We start from the raw sequence: 20,549 nt of genomic DNA, 5'->3' as shown, positions 1-20,549 counted from the left end.
AACAAAGTTTTGCACAAACTGATGTGTTTGTTTAAACTGTTTTTGGAGGTCCAAACATGGCCGACCGAAGTGTTCGTTGTTGATACAGTTACTGAAAATGATTTGATTTGTCATTAGGACTCAGAGAGGACCTAACTTCTGCTGTCAGTGACGTGAAAATACTGACTGCTGATGTTTGTCAGGGTTTTGTTAACTTATAGCAATGTTGATAATAATAATAATAATTTTAGGATCTTGCGTTTAAGTTTTTTCCTTATTGGCTGCTGTCCAGTCATTTCTAACATGCACTGTTACAATGCTGTTTGTTTCTTGCATAAATAAAAAGTATTTATTGATCAGTGAGTAGAAGGATGGGTGACCCCTCCCACTCACTTTGTTTGTATCCCATCTGTTCATCTGTTTTCAATGAATCTCCTAAATATAAATAAACAAATACTATGTTCAGGAATGCTTGGACTCTTATTTCTTCTGAACAAACATTTCTGTAACTCGGTGTAAGGGCATCGTTTCTTGCTCATAGAATCGTCTAGAATTCAGATCTATGACATTGAGATAACTTATCATTAAAAGCATGAGGCCTTCTGATGTGATCTTGGAAAACCGCGACATCCTTTCCCCTCGTGTGTCCACACAACGTTCAGATGTGTGACCAAAGCATTTTATTCCAGTCTTTCTGTTAAAGCAAATTTTACTGATATATGATATGGAATAACAGTTTTTTATATTGTAAAGGTAAAACACTGCGGGAAGGAAAAACTCCCTTTTAACAGGAAGAAATGTTTTGGCATAAGTAGAAAACTTCTGCTGAGATAGTATAAATATCAACACTTTACCGAGTTCTTTTGAACATCCAATAGAAGACAAAACACTGGTCAGTAGACCATTTAAGACTTTATTACTTCTAGAAGGGAGATGCGTCCTGCATAACAGCGTGTTATGCAGTTTTATTAGAGAAGCTCTCTCATTTTAGTCTAAACAACAGCATTCCAGTAAATTTCCACAGACAATGTTCCCTCTTATCTATATTTTCCCAGGCAAGCATGAGCGAGAGTCTGCAGCTTTCTACTTCTCAAGGACACGTGGTCTCATGCCTTAATTTTTCAGGGCTGTGTCCACTTAATACTACACTAAATAACTTTATAACACTTTTTAATAAAAAGCATAGCATTATTGAGGCACAAAAATAATGACAACAATAGTCATAACCTCAAACCCAGCCCCCAGCATCTTTTGTTTCTTGTGTTTTGTTTACATGTAAAGTAAATGTAGGAGCGTGATGAGCCGTGCTTGCGGGTCCCGCGAAAATTTGCAAGCAGATTTGCGTCGCAAAAACGCGTTTGGCTCGCGAATAAAACCACGCGTGTCAGCTTTTGTGTTGCATTTTGTACCCCTCGAGTTTGAAAAATCTGAGCAGAGTGAAGCTGACCCCCCCAGCCACTTGAAACGTAAAGGCAAATAGGCGGAGCGGTTAGTGCTACGTTTGTGCAGATTTGTGCAGGTAAAATGAGCGTTTGTGCTGCTACTGTTTCTGAGATATTAAACTTTATTTTATAGGTCATTCAAAGGTCACCATCCCCCCAGACTGCTCCAAAACTGGCCAAAATGGTCTACTTTTTTAGTGCTACGTTTGTAAGTAAGTTTGCTAAGTTAAGTCCCTCTCCTCCTCTTCAGTTCGCCTCAACATACGCTCGTCATATTCTGTGACATGATTTACTCTGAGGTGTTTGAAAAGGTTAGTGATGTTGCCACAACGATACATGCCAACCCTCCCGATTTTTCCGGGAGAATCCCGAATTTCAGTGCCCCTCCCGAAAATCTCCTGATTTCCCACCCGGACAACAAAATTGAAAAACCATATCACAGAATTCATAGCGCGGCCCAGCCAATTCCAGTTTCCAACAATGACGGCAGCTACTTAGTTTTAATATTACTCTTATTTCTCTTTCTGGGTCGCAAAAAAACCTTTAACATATTTTCAGGTGAGAATGTAGCTGTGTAAACTTCAAATATCTGAGCCGACACATCGTCTTCAAACCCCGCGGTCTTTCACTACTCGGGTTAAACATGATATATAAGTCACTTTGATAACAATAAAATGTTATTGTTTGGCTTTTTCAGTGTTTTATTTGTGCGTGAGTAAATCGGTTTGGCAGAGAATAAAGTTATTAGATTAGATTAAATTAAATGTAACTTTATTGATCCCTCAGGAGGGTTCCTCCGGGGTTTTCACACAGCTGAAGAAAACTGACTAAACAGAAGTGTGAGACGGTCGAGAGTTTACGTCAGCGCCCGGTTATATTCACCCTCCACCAAGGGAGCTCACTACCCGGCTTTCTTTAGACCGCGAAGGCCGGGTCCTCAGGTGGAAGCAGCCTCTGAATTTGGACACCCCGCTGTTTCCAGGCCGGCCAATAATAACGGTGACATTTAACATATTTTATCCGATAAAGAAACACTGTAAAATGTATGTATCACCCCAAAACAGCCCTTTTGAATTGTCTCCCCAATTCTGAGGTCTCAAGGTTGGCAAGTATGGCCACAACACCTCACTTTTTTGCCACATGTATCGCAAACCACGTCTCAGCTGTTTGTGGAGGTAAAATACGTTCACACATGACTCCAATTACACTCAGCCATTGTTGGGAGTGCGCACGCCAAGGGGCTGCGAGACATTTATACTGCCGTATTTCGCACATGACTATGAAAGGCGGAAGAGGAAGTAGTTCCTTTGAATGTAGACAATCCGAATGATATACAGTGGGGCAAAAAAGTATTAGAATTATGGGTAGAAATAATCTAACCATCATGCATTCGCACTAGCAGGTTTCAAAAGCATTATGTTTAGAAATAGAAATAAATTTTTAGAAAAGAGAGAGACCCAAACAAGTAAAAAGATGTATTTGGACAGTGACTCAGATTTTAGTTTAAAAATGACACGAGAAAGTTTCCAAGAAATAAAATAGTCGTGAATAATAAATCTGGAATGCACATGTCCTGTTAGCTGTTTGTTTGGTTTAGTCATTTTTTATTCCTCTTTAAATACCCCTAAGCATAGAAAATAAATACAGATTTTTCAGGTTCTCCAAACTCTCAAAGTCACAAACATTTAAAAGACAAAAAGAAAAACAAAAGAACAAATAACAGAAGAAATAAATCTATTCGTTTCTGGTTTTCCCATCATAATTGTTCCTTTTATGCTCTTACTAACATAAAATACTAAATATTAAAGACAGGTCTTTAGCCCAGTTCTACCAAAAGCAGAAGAAAACACAGAGCTCAGATTTCTTCTTCTTTGGCTGTTTCCTTTTGGGATCACAGTTTAATCCAGTTTGAGTTTTTCTGGAGCTTTTTGCTGCTCCTGCTGGTTCCATAAAGAAAGCAAACATGCAGAATAAAATGTGAATTCAGCAATCTTTAATAATTTTGTTTCCAAAGGTTAAACCAGTGCTGTTGTATACCAGTAAACCTGCCGTTTAAGGGGGATATAAAGCTGATTTATGGAGGTAGTTTGAATGTGAGTGACGTGATAACAGCGTGCTGGCTGTCTCACTCTCTGTGGATCTGCTACAAAGCTTACAGTCTTTAGTTTAGGAGTCTTCAGTCTGAAGATGTTTTCACCTTAACTTGCTCTGAATATCTTTGTGTGGTGCCCGGCCACTCAGGAGTTCCCCAGACATCCGTTTTGGGTCCTCATCTGTTCACATTAACCAGAGATACAATTTAGCTTATCTGCATAGATTGCGGTTTTTTGAAAAGCTAAATAACTGGTTGTTCTTTCATGTGATGATATACACTGACCAGGCATAACAGTATGAGCTCCAGCCTAATATTGTGTTTACCCTCCTCTTTGCTGCCAAAACAGCCCAGTCATCGAGATATGGACTCCACACAGGCAGTGTGTTAACAAAAGATCCCATAAGTCCTGTCAGCTGGGAGGTGGGACGTCAGTGGATCAGACATGTTTGTCCAGCACGTCCCACAGATGATTGTGTGAGTTGAGATCTGGGGAATTTGGAGACCACCTCAGACTTGTTGTTGTGCTCCTCAAACAGTTCCTGAACCATCTGTGCTTCATGGCAAGACGCATTATCCTGCCGATGGCAGTCACAGCCATCAGGGAATACTGTTTCCCAGCAGACCAATACTCAATACCATCTTCTGTTTACTTTCTATCAGAACCAGGACTTTATGTCAGCAATCTGAGCTACAGCAGCTAAGGTTTGGATCACAGAGCCAGCCTTCACTTCCTACGTGTATCAATGAGCCTTGGCCACCCTGTCTTTGGTTCTTTCTGTTGTTTCCTTTGACCACTTTTGATAAAGACTGACCACAGCACACCAGGAACACCCTACGAGTCCTGCAGTTTTTCAGATGTCCTCAGTCATCTAGCCTCACAGTTCAGCCCTTTTCAAACTACACTTGAATTTTTCCTTTACATCAACTTAAAGACTAACTATTCACATACTCCCTGATGTAGCCCTCACACCAACAGGTGCCATAATGAAGCGATAATCAGTGTTATTCACTTCACCTTCACCCATGATGTTATGCCTGATCGGTGTATGTCGGACAGCTGAGCCTTCATCATTTGTGTGGATGCGTGCTCTGACACTGAGCATTTGTGTGTTCACACGCTCAGCTTAAACACACATCTGTGTGCTTTCACTGTTTGTGAACGAGTTCTTGAGTTGTTGGTGAAATTCACAAGTGATGCTCTTTGTTAGCATCATCATCATCATCATCCTCAGTTCAGGTGAGCTCCTGCAAGACATGAGGTCAGAAAGGAAATCCAGATTCTTGTTATTATGATTGTTATCATATTATTCTAACATGAAATATTAACAAATTAATTCAATCACCAACAGTTCATTGATTGTTGACTGACAGGTTAGTGTTACCTGTGGCTCTCTGTCGATATAAAGACACCATAAGAAGAGTGGAGATGAAGTACGGACAGAACACCAGCAGGTAGCGCATCAGTGCAAAGTCAGAGTGAAGATGACTCGAGTTTGGGTGTGGAGCTCCTGAAGTGGGCGGGGTTGCAGTCTTAGGTTTACCTGCAGAGAGAATCACACCTGTTTAGGTGAGGGTGTTGATGAAAAAAAGAGCTGAAATCAGAGTGAAGCTCCTCACCTGTGACAGTGATCCAGCTGGATGGAGACTCTCCATGACCGCTGATGTCACACTTGTAGAGGCCTTCATCAGACCTGGAAACATGCTGGATGGTCATGTGACCTGTAGGCTGCTTCCTGATGAGGGAGCCATCTTTATAGAAAGCAGCTGGGAGGTTGGAGCCGGTGGTGTTTGTTTTACAGAGCAGAGTGACGTCATCTCCCTCCATCACAGGGAGGACAGGACTCTGCAGGATCACTGATCCACCTCAACACAGAGACAAACTACAGCATTTCATCCATTTACACACAGCTTCATCAGCACTAACTCCACACACTCAGCTTACCAGTGACTGTCAGGTTAACCATGTTACTGATGGGACCCTCTCTGGACTCACACCAGTAAACTCCACTGTCCAATGTGAAGATGTAGCTGATGTTACACGAAGAATTAGTCGAACCAGCTGGTTTTCCCCACCCATCTCCACACCGAGTCCTCTGTCGTTTGCTTGTGTTTCTCCTCAGAGTCCATCCAGCAGAGCTGTCGTCCTCCTCACAGCTCAGAGACACAAACTCTCCTTCAAACAGCTGAGAGCTGCTGGGACTCACAGTCAGACGAGCTGTGAGGAAGAGGAGTCAGACATTACTCACTGAACCTCACACTTTTACACTTTGAGTCTGTCTGTCGTACTGTCAAAAATGTGTTTTATTGTCATTTATTCCAATAATCTACAGCAGGGGTGTCAAACTCCAGGCCTCTAGAGCCGCTGTCCTGCAGGTTTTAGATCTCACCCTGGGCCAACACACCTGAATGACATGATTAGTTCATTACCAGGCTCCTGGAGAACTTCAAGACATGTTGAGGAGCTAATTTAGCCATTTAAATCAGCTGTGTTGGTTCAAGGACACATCTAAAACCTGCAGGACACCGGCCCTTGGCCCTCGAGGCCTGGAGTTCGACACCTGTGAGCTACAGTTTTCTTCTTATTTATATATAAATTGTATTTTACCAACTTATACGCTTTAACTCTAAGCTAATGTAGAATTGTATTCACTTTTTAAAAATCAAGTCTTTGACTTCATGAAAAGTAAAAGTGGAAATTCTTATTTCTTCCATCTCAGTGATTTTTATTAAATTGAATTAAAGATTCTCACTGGTCTCTGAAGCTGATGGACATGTAAATAAACTGCAGTTTAATTAAACTGATTTTATGTTTCTGCTGATTATTTGAAGAATAATTCTTCCTACAGTAACAGGTATGCACTGCTCATAACTGAACCTCTCATGCTGAGCACATCTAATTATTACTTTCCAGAAACACTAAAGTCAGACATGGTGTCAGAAAGAAAATGCAATACTACCAAACAACCAGAAGAGGTCAGGATACAGACATTTATGAAACAACAAGTGGACGTACACGGCTGACACAAACACACTTACTGTAGTACTGAGGTCCAGGATCTAAAAATGATGCAGTGGGACCGACTATCAAAGGATTCCAGTGAGTGTAAATACAATGTCTTGAAAAAGGATTCATACCTCTTTACACATTTTATCACTTTATAACCACAAACTTAAATGTTTCATTGAGATCTTCTATGACAGACCAACACAAAGTAGCACATAATTGTGAACTTGTATGAAAATGATACATGGTTTTAAAAAATCTGAAGAGTGTGCAGAAATCCACAGCTCAGGCGGGCGAGTCTGTCCACAGGACAACTGTGAGTGTATATTCCACATATCTGGCCTGTATGGAACAGTGGCAAGAAGAAAGCTATTGTTGACAGACAAACAAAGGCAGTGTTGGGGAGTAACAGAATGCATGTACCCGAGTTACGTATTTAAAATACAAAATGTAACTGTATTCCATTAGAATTACCTTTTTTAATCGGTGGTAATCAGAATACAGTTACTTTGTTGAAATAAATAGAATACACGGTGGGCATTTCCGGTTCCATATGTTTGGCTGTCCCCTCTCTATGCCTTCTCCAATTTTGTGGATTGAAAGCAGTCGGGCGCAGGTTTAGCTCAGATGGATGGGCATGTGTCATATATAGCATGGCTGAGAGCGGGTTAGAGAAAAACACGTGTCCTCTTTTAAAAACATTTTTATACTCAATTTCCATATGGGATGAATACAGTTTCTCTGATTCTGATCGCTGAAAACAAAACACACAGTAAGGCTCTAATGTAAGCGTCCTGTTATTGTTGGTGGCGTCAGTTACACAATGGACCCAGAGCCAGCAGTGCACGGGCAGGAAGGCATTTCTTAATTGGAAATGGGCTGATCAACGTACTATTGCTTTGCGGTTGTTATTACTATTAGTGAAGGATACTCGCGAACAAGCTAACATTGTTAGCTGGCGTTAGCTGAGGTTAGTTCATAGACTGCAGACTGTTAGGCCAAATACTCGTGTACGCCTGTCTGTACTTGTGTTTTCGCCGGACTTCACAAGTTTATACAGTGTCTAGAACGCAGTGCGTGATGAAATCACAGCTCCTGAGTTTTTGCAGCCATCTCCTCTTAATTTAATTGTGATTATTATTTGCAATGGAAATGACACATGGCATAAAAAATATACATGATGTAGAAGATTTCTTTAAGAAAGAAACAAAGAATTTGAACTGATTTGAATTGAACAAATCTTTAAAATATAATTGATCATATTTGGAGCAGCTTTCAGGATCTCCACATATTAACATGCTGTTTTAGACTTGATGGATGCATTAACAACCTGCTAGCAGCAAATAATCATTTTTGCATAAGTGCTCCAATGTTTTTGGTTACGTCTGATACCCACCAGCTTGATAGCTAGCTGGGGGTTCAAGGCTTGCTAGAGACGGCGAGAACACCGAATTCCCAGCAAATCATTTTCAGACCCCTGCATTCTTTCGCTACTCGGGTTGAACATGATATCAAAGTCACTTGGATAATTGAAAAATGTTATTGTTTGACTTTTTTCAGTGTTTTATTTGTTCCTGAGTAAATCAGTTTGGCTGAGATTAAAATGATAGTTTTCACAGCTGTAGGAGGCGACCAAGGACTTGAGACTGGGAAGGAGATTTGCCTTTGAACAAGACAATGACTGGAAACATACAGCGAAAGATACAATGGAATGGTTTAGACCAAAGAATATTCATGTGTTAAAATGGCCAAAGTCCAGATCTAAACCCCATCGGTGGCGAGACTTGAAAACTGCTGTTCACAGACGCTCCCCATCGAATCTGCCTGAGCTTGAGCTGTTTTGCAACGAAGAATGAGCAAAGATTTCAGTCTCCGGATGTGCAAAGCTGGTAGAGACATACCTCAAAGACGTGTAGAGGAAGGTGACCCTACAAAGTATTGATGCAGAATCCAAAACACGGCAAACCAGATTTGATTTGCTTAAAATTTTGAAAACCATGCATCTTCTTTTTTGTACCACTTCACAATTGTGTGCTACTCTGTGTTGGTCTGTCACAGAAAATCACAATAAAAATTATGTTTTTGATTGTAAGATAACAAAAGTGTAAAAGTTCAAGACCAACAAAATCAAAGTTTTTCAAGGCACTGTGTACAGTTCACTCTGGATTAAAGGAAATCCAAAATAAATTCAAACTTGCGCTCACAGTTCTTGTTTTGTAGATAGATAGATAAATAGATAGATAGATAGATATTCGGTACTGTAATTAATCCTTCAAAAAGAGCATTTCAAAGAAATCATTAAAAGCTAAAATTTACCATGACGTCTGTGCTCTCTGCGATTATGTGGAAACTATGATGACTGTAGTGGAAACACAAGGGAAGTGAAAAGATCTCACTTCATCATTGGATGTTCCCTAGAAGCCTGAGACTGTTGTATCCAAGGGATGATCCAGCCCTAACTATTGGCTTTAGCAAAAAAAGAAAAGGGTTTCTGTCTCCTGAATCCAAACTGGACGCTGGTTCCACAGAAGATGGGCCTGAAAACTGAAGGCTCTGCCTCCCATTCTACTTTTAAATACTCTAGGAACAACAAGTAGGCCTGCAGAGCAAGAGCGAAGTGCTCTAATAGGGTGATATGGTACTACAAGGTCATTAAGATAAGATGGGGCCTGATTATTTAAGACCTTGTATGTGAGGAGCAGGATTTTGAATTCAGGGAAGCCAGTCTCAGACCAACAGAATAGACCCAGCAGAAGAAGCTACTTCCATTTAGGAGCTTTCAAGGCCTCTGAGGATTTCCTCTAGTTTTTATCCATCTATTGGTATCAAGACTGCATCTGTGAGATTTTCTACCACAGAGGGAATTTTCCACGACTGCTACATTTCAAGTGTGTACTCGTCCATAACTAAAATAGAAGAACAAATATAAGAGGAGGAAGACTCTGATTTTAGCCCTGCTTCGCAACCTGCTCTTCTACAAAGAAACAGAAGCATCCTTGACCTGAGATTTTCATCATAAACTGGTTTCCCTCTTATTGGACTCAACTGACCGGGGGCAACATCCAGAACCACGTCTAGCCTTCCAGTGTCATCCAGGCTGCCCAGCTTTCTAGCCTCATTCCAGGAGGAATGAGGAAGTCTTACTGTGAGGACCTTACAGGGTCCAATTGTTCAGCACTCCAGTTTGCTTCATATCAGGTCCTCACCGGTGAAGTTATGAGCCAACTGCCTTCGTTCCACCTGCGCCCTCTTTAAAGAAGAAGCAGAGCTCTCACAAGCATCTGTCTGCCGCTCTGCCTGGGAACACTCCAGAGACTGAGCCACTGTTATTTGAGCCTGAGCGTCCAAAGCTGCCTAAATGTCCTGAGCTGGCCAACCTCAAACACTGAGGGTCCTGAGTGGGTCGAACCTGAGCAGCCGGCGTGCTGGATGGTCCTGTGTTGTCTGTTGTTATATCCTCGAGTAGGACTGGACTGCTACCATGTTCCTGCCAGGCTTCCACAGGGTCTTCACTGCCTTTGACACCAGCTGACTGTCAAACCACTGGAGGGTCCTCGCCTCATTCTTCTTTGACACGCTTCTCATCTATCTGACGTGCCCCGCCTCCACAACCTCCAGAAAAGTCCCGTCACACTGCTTTACTCTTAACTGCCCTTCTGCTCTGCTTGGTATTTGAGTCGACCTCCTGAACTGCTTTTCATCAGGTAGCAGAGATGAGCAGGCTTGAAGGAGCTTTACTGGAACAAACTCTGGCCGTTTTTGTGCTAAAGTTCTGAGAGGCTCTTAAAAGAAGGAGCCACTGTCCTCTCTAACAGATCCCATGAAATACATCAAAGATTTGGACAAATGACCCAACACCTGTAACAACATCCACCCAAGACACACAGACTGGTGTTGCTGCACAGCAGTGTATGTATCTGCATGTAAATGATGTTTCTGTCATTGTGCATTTGAGATGTCAGTTGAAGACTTGAACGTTGTTGTTTCCACGTGTGTGGGCATCATCGTGGGGTTAGCACTGGTGCCTCACACGAGGGAGCGTGGGTTTGACTTTGTTCATGAATTTGCAGAAGTGTTGATTTTTTCCATGAAATTTAGATGAAAATATTTTTCCAAAGAAATAAAGTTTCATGTTGTTTAAACATCTTTCAGAATCAACATCTTTGTAACTTGTTTCCACGTTAAGTTATTTTGTGCTTGTGGGATAGTTTATCAGTTTTGTTGTCTATAAGACCCACAAACATTTCTAGAGAGCAGCAAACATACAGATTTTAAGCTTTGGGTCTTTTCTTTCTTCCTTCTTGCTCAGGCAGCGGTTAAAGCTGGAAAGTCTTTGCACGACAGCTGCAGAGAGGATGTGGTGTCTTAGAGCTGCACCACAGCCTGACCGTCAGTACATCAGCAGCAATAAATGCACAAAACATGAGATCATTTTGCTTATTTCTGACTTTCAGACACTGGTAACAGAAGCTCACTGACCTTGGTGTGTCGTGCAGATCAGCACTGCAGTCAGAACTAAAAGAAAGCAGCAGGTTAGTCTGAGGTTTCGCACTCATGAAGACGACAGTGACACCAACATTTTCCACTTCACTTCTCTCAGTGTGGGGCTGTCTGGTTTGCTCCAGTTCATAACTGTCCCTCTCCTTCTTACTGCCAAAGTTGAAACTCTTTAACCTGGTTTGTGACTAAAGTCGGCTTCGATTATGTTTTAGGCAGATGTTCAGAAACTTGCGAATACCAAAAGGAAAGAGATCGTAGATAGGTGTGGATCAGCCTGAAGGATGATGAGGTGTGATTGTTTAATACTGCAAACATCGGTTACCAGTGATATCATTTAGTCTGAACTCAACCTTAGATTAGGGCAGGAGAAAGAGATTCATATCTTCTCTCAAAAATCCTTAAAACTGTTTTAGAACATTTATCGCAAAACCTGCAGACCAGCTTTACACTCTGACATGTTATAAACCCGCAAACATGCTGAACATTGAGTTTCTGAGGTTCTTGTTAAATCTCAGCATCCATAAAAACATATTGTACTTACAGAGGAGACACAGCAGCGTTGTTTCCTCCATCCTCTGTCTCGGAAATGTTACCAACACTCTGGTCCGCTCATGCTTACGTCTTTTAAACCCTCCTCCTTCCTGTGATTGACTCTGTGGTTTTCTCACCTTTTACCTTCTTGCCAGCTTCTTTAGTTTTGCAGCTTAAACTAACAAAGAAAAGATAAAACTTAGAAAAAGGTTAATATGAAGAGAAAACAGAGCCGCAGATGATACGTGCATGGTGCGTTCACTGACAGGAAAATAATGATGGGTTTTTTGTGCGTTTAAGCGAAGTACCTGAAATTTCTATTTTTAATCTGAAAGATTCGTAAACTTTTATTTGTCTTGTTTTTTTTGGTTTTTTTAAGTATTGAACCTAAAACATGTTTTTTTTTTTAATGTAAATTAAGTCTCCAGCTGGTGGGAAGAAAACCACAAGCTGCATTTTTTCCTTTAGGTGTGAGCAGTTTAGCTAGAGGAAGCGAGCTGCGGGTGGGGGATTTTCTTTTCTTTAACAGGACTGTGAGAACCGCTCGCTCCTTTAACCACTAACATGTACATTTCCTCAGGTTCAGTAAAGCAAAAAGAGAAACTACTATAATCTAATCACTGCAGCCGTGTTATTCAGTGCCGTAGCTCCGCAAACGCACATAACGCACACTGCGTAGGGCACCAAATGGCCGGTAGGGCACCAAAAAAATCAGGGTCGTAAAAAAAAAAAGTAAACCATATTAATACTATAAATATCATATGCATTAATATGGTTAAACAATACAAAAGCAACATAAAACAATTTTCCCGAGAAAAGGGGTGAATCTGCTTTGTGCCCTGTCTCCAGTCTCCTCCTGGTGCCCCCCCCCCCCAGTGGTCTGTTCTATAATTGGTAAACACCTGTTTGAACATGGCCTCGAAACGGCAACAGGAGTCGGGAGCGGAGAAAGAAGGAGGAAAAGAGGAAGAGAGAGGAGAGGAGAGACGAGAGTGAGAACAGAGCAGAGACGGGGAAGGGTCGCTTGGCCGGTAAGGCGAGAGTGTAGGAAGTAATAGAGTAAGAGGTAGAAATAACCAGGTGCGAGTATGGGTGTGAGCCCTTGCTGCACGCTCATGTCCGTCAAGGCTCGGTGTAGAAGCGTCGCTGTTAGCAGCTGCAGTACTGGGTGTTAAGCGAAAAGTGTGTGCAGAGAGGATTGATGTTGCGGGTAGTGGTTGACGGTGTGGTGGAGTGGATAAGTAGGAGAGAGTGGGACTGACAAAAGCAAAGCATGGTCGACGTAGATGAGCGGTGTTGCAGGAGTAAGACGGAGCGAGATCGGTGACTCGGACGGAGGGCTAAGCGGTAGTCGTGATTCGGAGAGGAGCTGAGCGAGTGTCGCGGCGTCGCCGATGGCGTTGCTAGGCGTGGGGGCGTAAGCGTGCGGATGCGGATGCTGAGGCTGGATAGAGCGCTTAAACTGTGGGAGTAGGGTCAGTGAGTGCGAGTCGAGGGGAAGGGTATAGAGTCAGAAGACGGAAGGTTACTGGTTGTATGTGCGGGCAGTTTCAGGATGAGTCCTATGAAGACGCATAGTCGGTTATGATGCGCGGAGTTGACGTCTGAACAGCGAATAGTTTGTTCTTAGGTCAGTAGAGTGCGTCAGGGCGTGGACGTGCATAGCGGGGACGATGCGGTGGTGAAGACCTGAGAATATGAAACCAGAGTTATGATGGCTTCCGAGTAATAGGGTAGAGTGGGTCCTACTTGCGCATTTATATCAAATTATGTACAGCATGTTTATATTGCCATTTGCCATTATGAAAATCTATACATGTAAAATATAGTTAGTAATTTTTAAATGTACCAGTGACTTACTTAATTTATTAGTCTTATAATGCAATCTTTCGTAGGCCTACTGTAGATTCAAAATTGTATTTCTGTAAAATCCCTGAATATTTTCTCTTGTATGCAGGGTCAATGCTTAAATATGTTCAAGGAGGATCTCAAGGACAGGATGAACCATCCAGTAGTAGTGCCATCCCTGGACATCAACCACCAGCCATTGTAGACCCTGCAACAATCCCTAGCCAAGAAGAACAAGAACCATCAACCACCAGTTCAGGTACAGTTCCATACACAAGTACCACTGAGAGTCCTGTCACTGAGAGACTATCAGAAAGTGACACTGTGGAGACATGTGTGCCCCCTTCAACCGATCCTGCTCTTTGGCCAGCTCACATTGTAGATGCTGATCGTGTTGAAATTGTGCGGAGAGGTCCAGGAAATCATCAACCTTCCTCAGCTGCCACCACAGACGTCTGCTTTGGATGCGTGTTTTCGGAGGACTCAGTTCAGAGGTGATATCCAGGGTCGTGGATTGCTGCGTAGTGTGACGAGTCTGAGCCTGCCGTCAAGGTGGCCCAGGTGCGTGAGCGAGCGTTGAGTTCGAAGCGCGAAACGGTCCTTCACAGGCCCGGTAGAGAGCCGCGTGTGAACGCCGAAGCGAGAGGAAAGGATCGGAGCCGCGGCGGCGATGAGGGCCCGAGGAGCGTTTAAAGTGGTCTGGCGGTATCGAGGCAGGTCAGAATGGTGAGCGTGCTCGAGAGCATCGAATGATGAGCCTTATAGCTGATTTTGCAAAACGCGAGAGAAGATGCAGCGGCGGTGCCCTGCTAGGCCCTGAGAGAGGCGGACAGGCGCCTGCATGTTCTGGTTGTCAGATATGCGGGGCGCGTGAGAGTCTAGGCATACTCTGACAACGAAATTGTAAAAATGATAATTAACATAGGTATACTTAAGGAAGGTGCTGTTTGTGTTCACACATCTTATTTTTCGTTATTTAAGTTGCTTATTTAAATTTCTATTGTGAAACTATTTGTAAATATCATTAACTAATAAATACTATTATATTATATATATATTCTTTTTATAAGAAAAAATTCCGACACATGATTGCCGAGGGCTGCTGGGGTCGGTGGTGGTTCCAATGTTCAATTTTTGTTTCAGTATTTATTTGTAACAGTATTTTTAACCTCCTTTAACCTTATTTATTTGTTTAACTGTCATGTTTGTTGTTATTTAATTAAACAAATTCCACTGAGAAATTCAAAAGTATTAATGTTTTTTTTTTGTTTTTTTTTCAGTGGCGGGGGGGCACCATAAAGCAATTGTGCTTAGGGCACCCAAATGGCTAGCAACGGCCCTGGTGTTATTGGTCTACAGCCCAGACAGGCCCTGGATCTTTATTCCAATCAAAGTAGGTACGATTACTGATCAGCTGATCAGGTCATGCAATTAGGTCACTAACCCTGTGACCATATAAACAAACATACACACGATGAACCCTCAAACCTGAGGTCTGACATCTGGCTGTGGTCCTGAATCGGCATCACTCATCCACAGGCCTCAGTGCACAAACTAAACGGCACTTTTCAGGTGTAGCTGGAGGTAGAAATGCAGTGAGGACAAAGGAGCTTCTGAGCGCGCTCAGAGCGCTGTTCTGTTCACGTCACTTGTTTCCAGGTGAGATGAAGTTCAAGCAGAGCAGCGATGTGGAGCTGAGTGTCACTTTTCTTATTAATGCTCAGTTAATCAACAAGCACCACAGCACACAAGAGCTTCCCGATCATCCTTTTTTCATTTGTTTGTGAAGTAAAGTTATTTTCAGCACAAGTTTACTGATCTGTTGAATCAGCTGATGCAAACAAACTGCCGAGCAGCTTCATGTGGAACAAGCTTGAACACCTCTGCTCTCTTAGTGCAACAAACAGGAAACCACAAACGTATAAATGATTAAATCTTTGTGTTATAAAATAAAAGCATCACTGAGGTGAAGTGTGGAGGAGCTGCTCAGCGGGTTCCCTCAGTTTTCCACAGAATGTGGAGGCGTTGTTTCGGCACGTGGTTCAAACAGAAAACACTTCTTCCTCTTCAGTGGAAAGCTATAAATAGACACTGATGTGACAGACAGGTGCTTTATGTATGATCTGTATACTGTGTGTACGCCCACTGCGGGCCCCACTGTGGGTCTCTCTGTGCTTAGTGTCAGCCTGCTCTATGAGCTCCACACGGGCCTCAAAGGCCAAACAATTCAAAAGCTTCACCAAAACAAGACACCACTCATGTAGCTGGACCCAGGCTCACCCCACTTATGCTCAGCAGTGCAGAGCTATCCAAACCAGAAAGGCTTTTACTTTGAAGGATTCTGCACTTCCCTCTGACAGCAGCTCCTCTGAATGAAGGGAGCTCAGAGCTCTGATTGTGGAAGAAAAACATCAAAGGCAATCTGAGTTATTTTTACTGTCACGTTATAAAATGTGATGTTCTAGCATCATGTGATTCTTCTTTAGCCTTTAATGGAGGAAGCTTTTCAAACTGATAACATCAGTGCTGCTGTACGTGTTACATTTAGACTGTTTTACAGCAACATCTGTAAAAAGTACAATATAACAATTCTGTGAAGTTACTTACAAGTAACGTATTTAAAATAGTTTACTGCTTCACAAAGGACTAAGAATGTAACGTCCACGTTTCTATTTTATCTGTTTTTTCCATCACTCATCTTTCAGTCAAGTATTGCTCAAGTATAACAAATTATTTTAGTTATACGATGTCTCAACCATCATGAAATAACTTGACTTACATCACACAAGGTCTTAGTGCAACAGAAAATATACCTTATATTTACCCTTTTTAAGAATAAATCAACTTGTAAGACTCTCCCATATTTATCCTTTTAACAGCTCGCTTTGAACTGTTCTTCTTTTTAAGATATTTCAACCTGAATTATTTCTGAGAAAAATCAACTTCTTTAAACATTAATACTTCAACAGAGTAATGAGATCCCTCACATTATATGAACTTTTTGCATCTTCATCAAATGAATTAACTTCTAAGTCAACAAAACTAAAAATGGTGCATTTACGCACTACATGACGATATTACTGCTCCTCCAATGTTTTGGAAAGAGAATTAACTCAACTGAATCACAGTAATGTTAGAACACACAGAAATCGCTAAGCAGTAGCTTAATACTAGCGGTTAACTATTGGCCCTAGCACATTTTAATATATTGCTTAGCACTTAAAATGGAATATTTACACATCAGTGATGTTACAGTGCTTTAAACATAAATATCACAACTCCGACTGGCTGTTTTTAAACAGGAAATATATTAACAGCAGTCAACTACATGTCTTTATGGCGCTAACATTCATGTAGCATCCCTTACCGGAGCTCGTGGTGAGATAGCTCGCCTGGTCCGAGAAACCATCCTGCTCTGACAAACTGGCTGACGCAGCTTCCCACGGCCGTGTTTCACAGATTTCAGATCCTAATAAACAGCCATCTAGTGATGGCCCACGTGTATGGGCTCAAATTGTGGTCATAAATATTTTGTACTTGTAAATCAGGATTTGTATGTGTAAAAAAGATTTGTGTGTGGACTTAGCCAAAAAATATATGTGAAACTCTGCACTCAAGTTTCAAGTTACAAGTATGAATTTTGACCCCATTTTTCTTCCTGTCAGCTGATTGGTCAATGTCATGTCAATCACAAATTTAACATCTTGATGCATTCTCAATCATCCAGGAAAGTAAATCTCCAAAAAGTTGATTCTGTTCATCTGGACGCAGCCTTTTGTGGGAGAAACGTTTCGTCACTCATCCGAGTGACTTCTTCAGTCTCAGCTGTCTGCAGGTTTCCCCAAATCTTCCCCCAAATCCTTATATACGGGCTCACCCTGCAACCAATGTGCAGGTGGGTTCCCGATTAACCTAGTTGCGCAGCCGAGAGCGAGCGCAGGAGAGAAAAGGAAAGGCGAGTAGCTTATCCGGCTACACACTCATCAATCTGAACCAGCTGAATCAAAGGTCAGCAGTGTGTTCACGCATCAGGCTTAGTTTGTACTTTAGAGTCACAGAAGAAGAACAAATCTGTTCTCTGTGATAAACAGAAGAATTGTATAAGATATATAAACAGTCTTAAAACAACTTGCAGTCTTTTTGTTTCTAACTACAGTCACAGGCTCATTAGGAGCTCAATTTGAGTTTAATTCTGATTTTGTTATTACATAGTTACATATTGTTACATAGTGAAGTCACAGAAAGTCAGTGCTGTCAGTTTATTCTCTGTTACTGAGTCTAATCATGATGTATTGCACAGAGAGGACTGTGTTCAGTGAATAACTGATAGAAAGTTTCCTTCATGAATGTTTTCATGTCAAGAAATGTGTCGTTAGGGGGAAACATAATTCATCTTTAAACCTTTAGTGCTGAAACATCTCTCACTCTTAGACCTTGCATGAACACCATCATCCAACTTTATTCACTCCCAAAGAACCCAAGCAAAAAATAAATAAATAAATACAGACCACAAAAACAGAAACGGTGATCATTTTCATTTTCATTTTTTAATTACGGGATTGGAATAAATTATAAGGAGGGCACATTATTAATCGTAGATGAATCATATTTATATATCTTAAAGAAATATTTAAAGAAGTTCATTAAAACTTGAGCCCCAATCCCCCCCACGACCCCTGTTTGGATAAGTGTTTATTTTTAAATCAGGATACACTTATTCTGACAGCTCCATTATCCATGACAACATCCACACACACACACGCACAGCCAATGCACACAAAATACATGAATAAAAAACACATGGAGCCCAAATCTCAAAGGCATTTCAATACTTTATTTAAACCTTTTAAAAAGTTTCAATACCTGTTATTTTTTAATTTTTTAAAAAAACTGCAAAAAAAAATAAAAAAAATTTTTCAGTTTTTTTTGTAAGCATACTTGGTATGTTCAAAGTCATTTTGAGACATTTAACACAAAGTGGGGAATTGTATTGTTCCATAATTAGGATACACTCGTCATAGATTTTACAACAATATGTTGTTTCATGAACATTTATATAAATCGCGATACCTGTTTGTACTGGTTGCTTTACAGCAACAGCAAGTGGACTGAGCCTACATTTGATTCTTGCTGCTTGATGATAACAGTTTCTCTAATTCGTTAAAGATAAACTTATGATACTGATACATTTGTTAACTCAAACACTTGGCATTTTTCTCTTTTCTTCCTGCCTTCAAAAAGTTCAACTTTATTGATGCAGCAGCTCTTTCTCTTTTCCATTCTTACTGTTCAATACATGTAAAGCTTTCACATATTCACAGAGTGCTTTTAATATTAAAATAAAAACTACTATATACTGTTTTTGATCTCATTCAGCTGCCTTGTCTCCAGCAGCTGTGGTACTTTTCTGTTTTATGTCTAAGCTTTTCAAATCTTTTTTTATTTTAAATCAGCCGCTCAGCTACAATCATCTGTGTGATTGGTCAGATGTTGCTGATGTTGCCATGATATGTCTGCATTGAATCCTGGGAACAGCAACAGAAGACTCACAGTTCAGCTGGAAGCTGGTTTGTTTCCTGACTCTGTTTTTTTATTTTATGTTTTCTGTAGAATAAAGATCCAACAACAGCAGCAGCAACAAGAAGCACAGCAGGAACTGACAGACCAACGATCAGTCCAACAGATCCTCCTGATCGACCTGCAGGTGAGAAACAGGTGTGAGGTGTCAGCTGTCAGGTAGGTGATGAGTGAAGAACAGAACAGAATCCATTTCCTCTTCAAACTGCTGTCAGACATTATCTACTGCACTCTGATCACATCACTCAGACCAGCTGCTTTCTACAAAGTCTCATCAACAACATCTTTAGAAACAAACATCAACAACCAGGAAGCAGCTTCACCTCTGATCACACACACACTCAACTCTACTCACTCACCTGGAGGATCAACATGAAGGTGGATGATGCTGATGAACTTCCATGAGCGTGTTTCTTCCATGAAGACACGACACTCGTATGTTCCAGCATCATTAATCGTCACATCCTTCAGAATCAAAGACACGTCTCCATCCTTCATCTGTCTGTCCTGCAGATCCACCCGGTTCTTAAAAGATGGATGCTGGTCGTCTGGTTCAAATCGCCCATCCCGGTACAAAAGCACATATTCATCTCCCAGGTCAGCTCTGCTCCACTCTAAAACTATGATGTTGTTGTTTGCAGCTCGACATGTCAGAGTGACGTCCTGTCCAGACTCAGCTGTGATGGTTTTCTGGTCTGAAAGAGGAAACAACACAGAGCAGAGAGGTTAAAGGTCAAAGTACAGCTGTTCACTTCTACAGCAGCCAATCAGAAACACACAATAAAAGACAGTCTTCTATTATTAGATGATGATCTTTGATGGTGTTTCTTCTTGTGTCAGCTGCTAATAATTAGTTATCTTTGGTCTCTGGCTCTATTTCACAATGTGTCTTTGTCCTGTCTTTTATATCTTGTGTGATATTTCTGCCAGAAACCTGATTCCATATAAATTATTTCACCTTAAAGCAGCGCTGCTAACTGACTTTAGCATCATCACTCCGACCGACACAAACCAAATAATATGAAAATAATTCTTGGGAAATATCATTCACGCGTAGCCCAGGCTCATTCTCTTCATTCCTTGTTATCTCACATATAAACTCTGTTAAAAACTTAGTTTCTAACAGGTAAATCTCACCTGCAGAGACGAACAGGACAAACATCAGCGTGGAGCAGAGTGACGCAGTTACAGCAGACATGTCCGTGTTCTCTGTTTCTGCCCATCTGACTCTTAGTTTGTTCTAAATGTCTGAGTCTGTTGGTGTTTTCACTCAATAACTGAACCTGAGTTTAAACCTGAACACATCAGATTAAATTTAAGGTTTAAATAAAGATCAAAAATTTTCTGTCACCCGTTCGCTCGATCCCAAAATGGACGACCTGTCTCTTAAAGGAATTGAGCCACGTGACGTTGTGATGTGTTACGTTGGACTGTAGTTGGACGATGAAGTGCATCGTTAAAAAAAGGTGAAACAATTATATACAAAATATAAAATATATCAAATCTAAATGGATGTCATTTAGATTTGATATATTTTATATTTTGTATTTTTTTTCTGTATAAAAATGGATAT

General features: G+C 41.2%; 1 protein-coding gene across 1 annotated transcript; it reads right to left on the bottom strand.

Moving 5' to 3' along the window:
* Positions 1 to 19,250: 19,250 nt before the first annotated feature.
* Positions 19,251 to 20,334, bottom strand: LOC121813412 (programmed cell death 1 ligand 1-like). Its single transcript, XM_042217160.1, has 2 exons — positions 20,114 to 20,334; positions 19,251 to 19,671 (listed from the first exon to the last, which is right to left on the bottom strand). Exons 1-2 carry the CDS (start codon positions 20,172 to 20,174, stop codon positions 19,328 to 19,330), a joined length of 405 nt encoding a protein of 134 aa, XP_042073094.1. The 5' UTR covers positions 20,175 to 20,334; the 3' UTR covers positions 19,251 to 19,327.
* Positions 20,335 to 20,549: the final 215 nt, after the last annotated feature.

The sequence above is a fragment of the Haplochromis burtoni genome, unplaced genomic scaffold (genome assembly GCF_018398535.1).
Source record: "Haplochromis burtoni strain Fernald_Lab_line unplaced genomic scaffold, NCSU_Asbu1 Contig_1646, whole genome shotgun sequence".
Taxonomy (NCBI): Eukaryota; Metazoa; Chordata; class Actinopteri; order Cichliformes; family Cichlidae; genus Haplochromis; species Haplochromis burtoni.
The sequence above is the reverse complement of the archived record's forward strand: the minus strand, read 5'-3'. Positions and strand labels throughout refer to the sequence as shown.

Coding starts and splice junctions, on each gene's coding strand:
- LOC121813412 (XM_042217160.1), bottom strand. CDS start 20,174: ATGTCTGCTGTAACTGCGTCACTCTGCTCCACGCTGATGTTTGTCCTG. Junction 19,672..20,113: donor TGTCCTGTTCGTCTCTGCAG/GTGAGATTTACC, acceptor TTCCTCTTTCAG/ACCAGAAAACCATCACAGCT.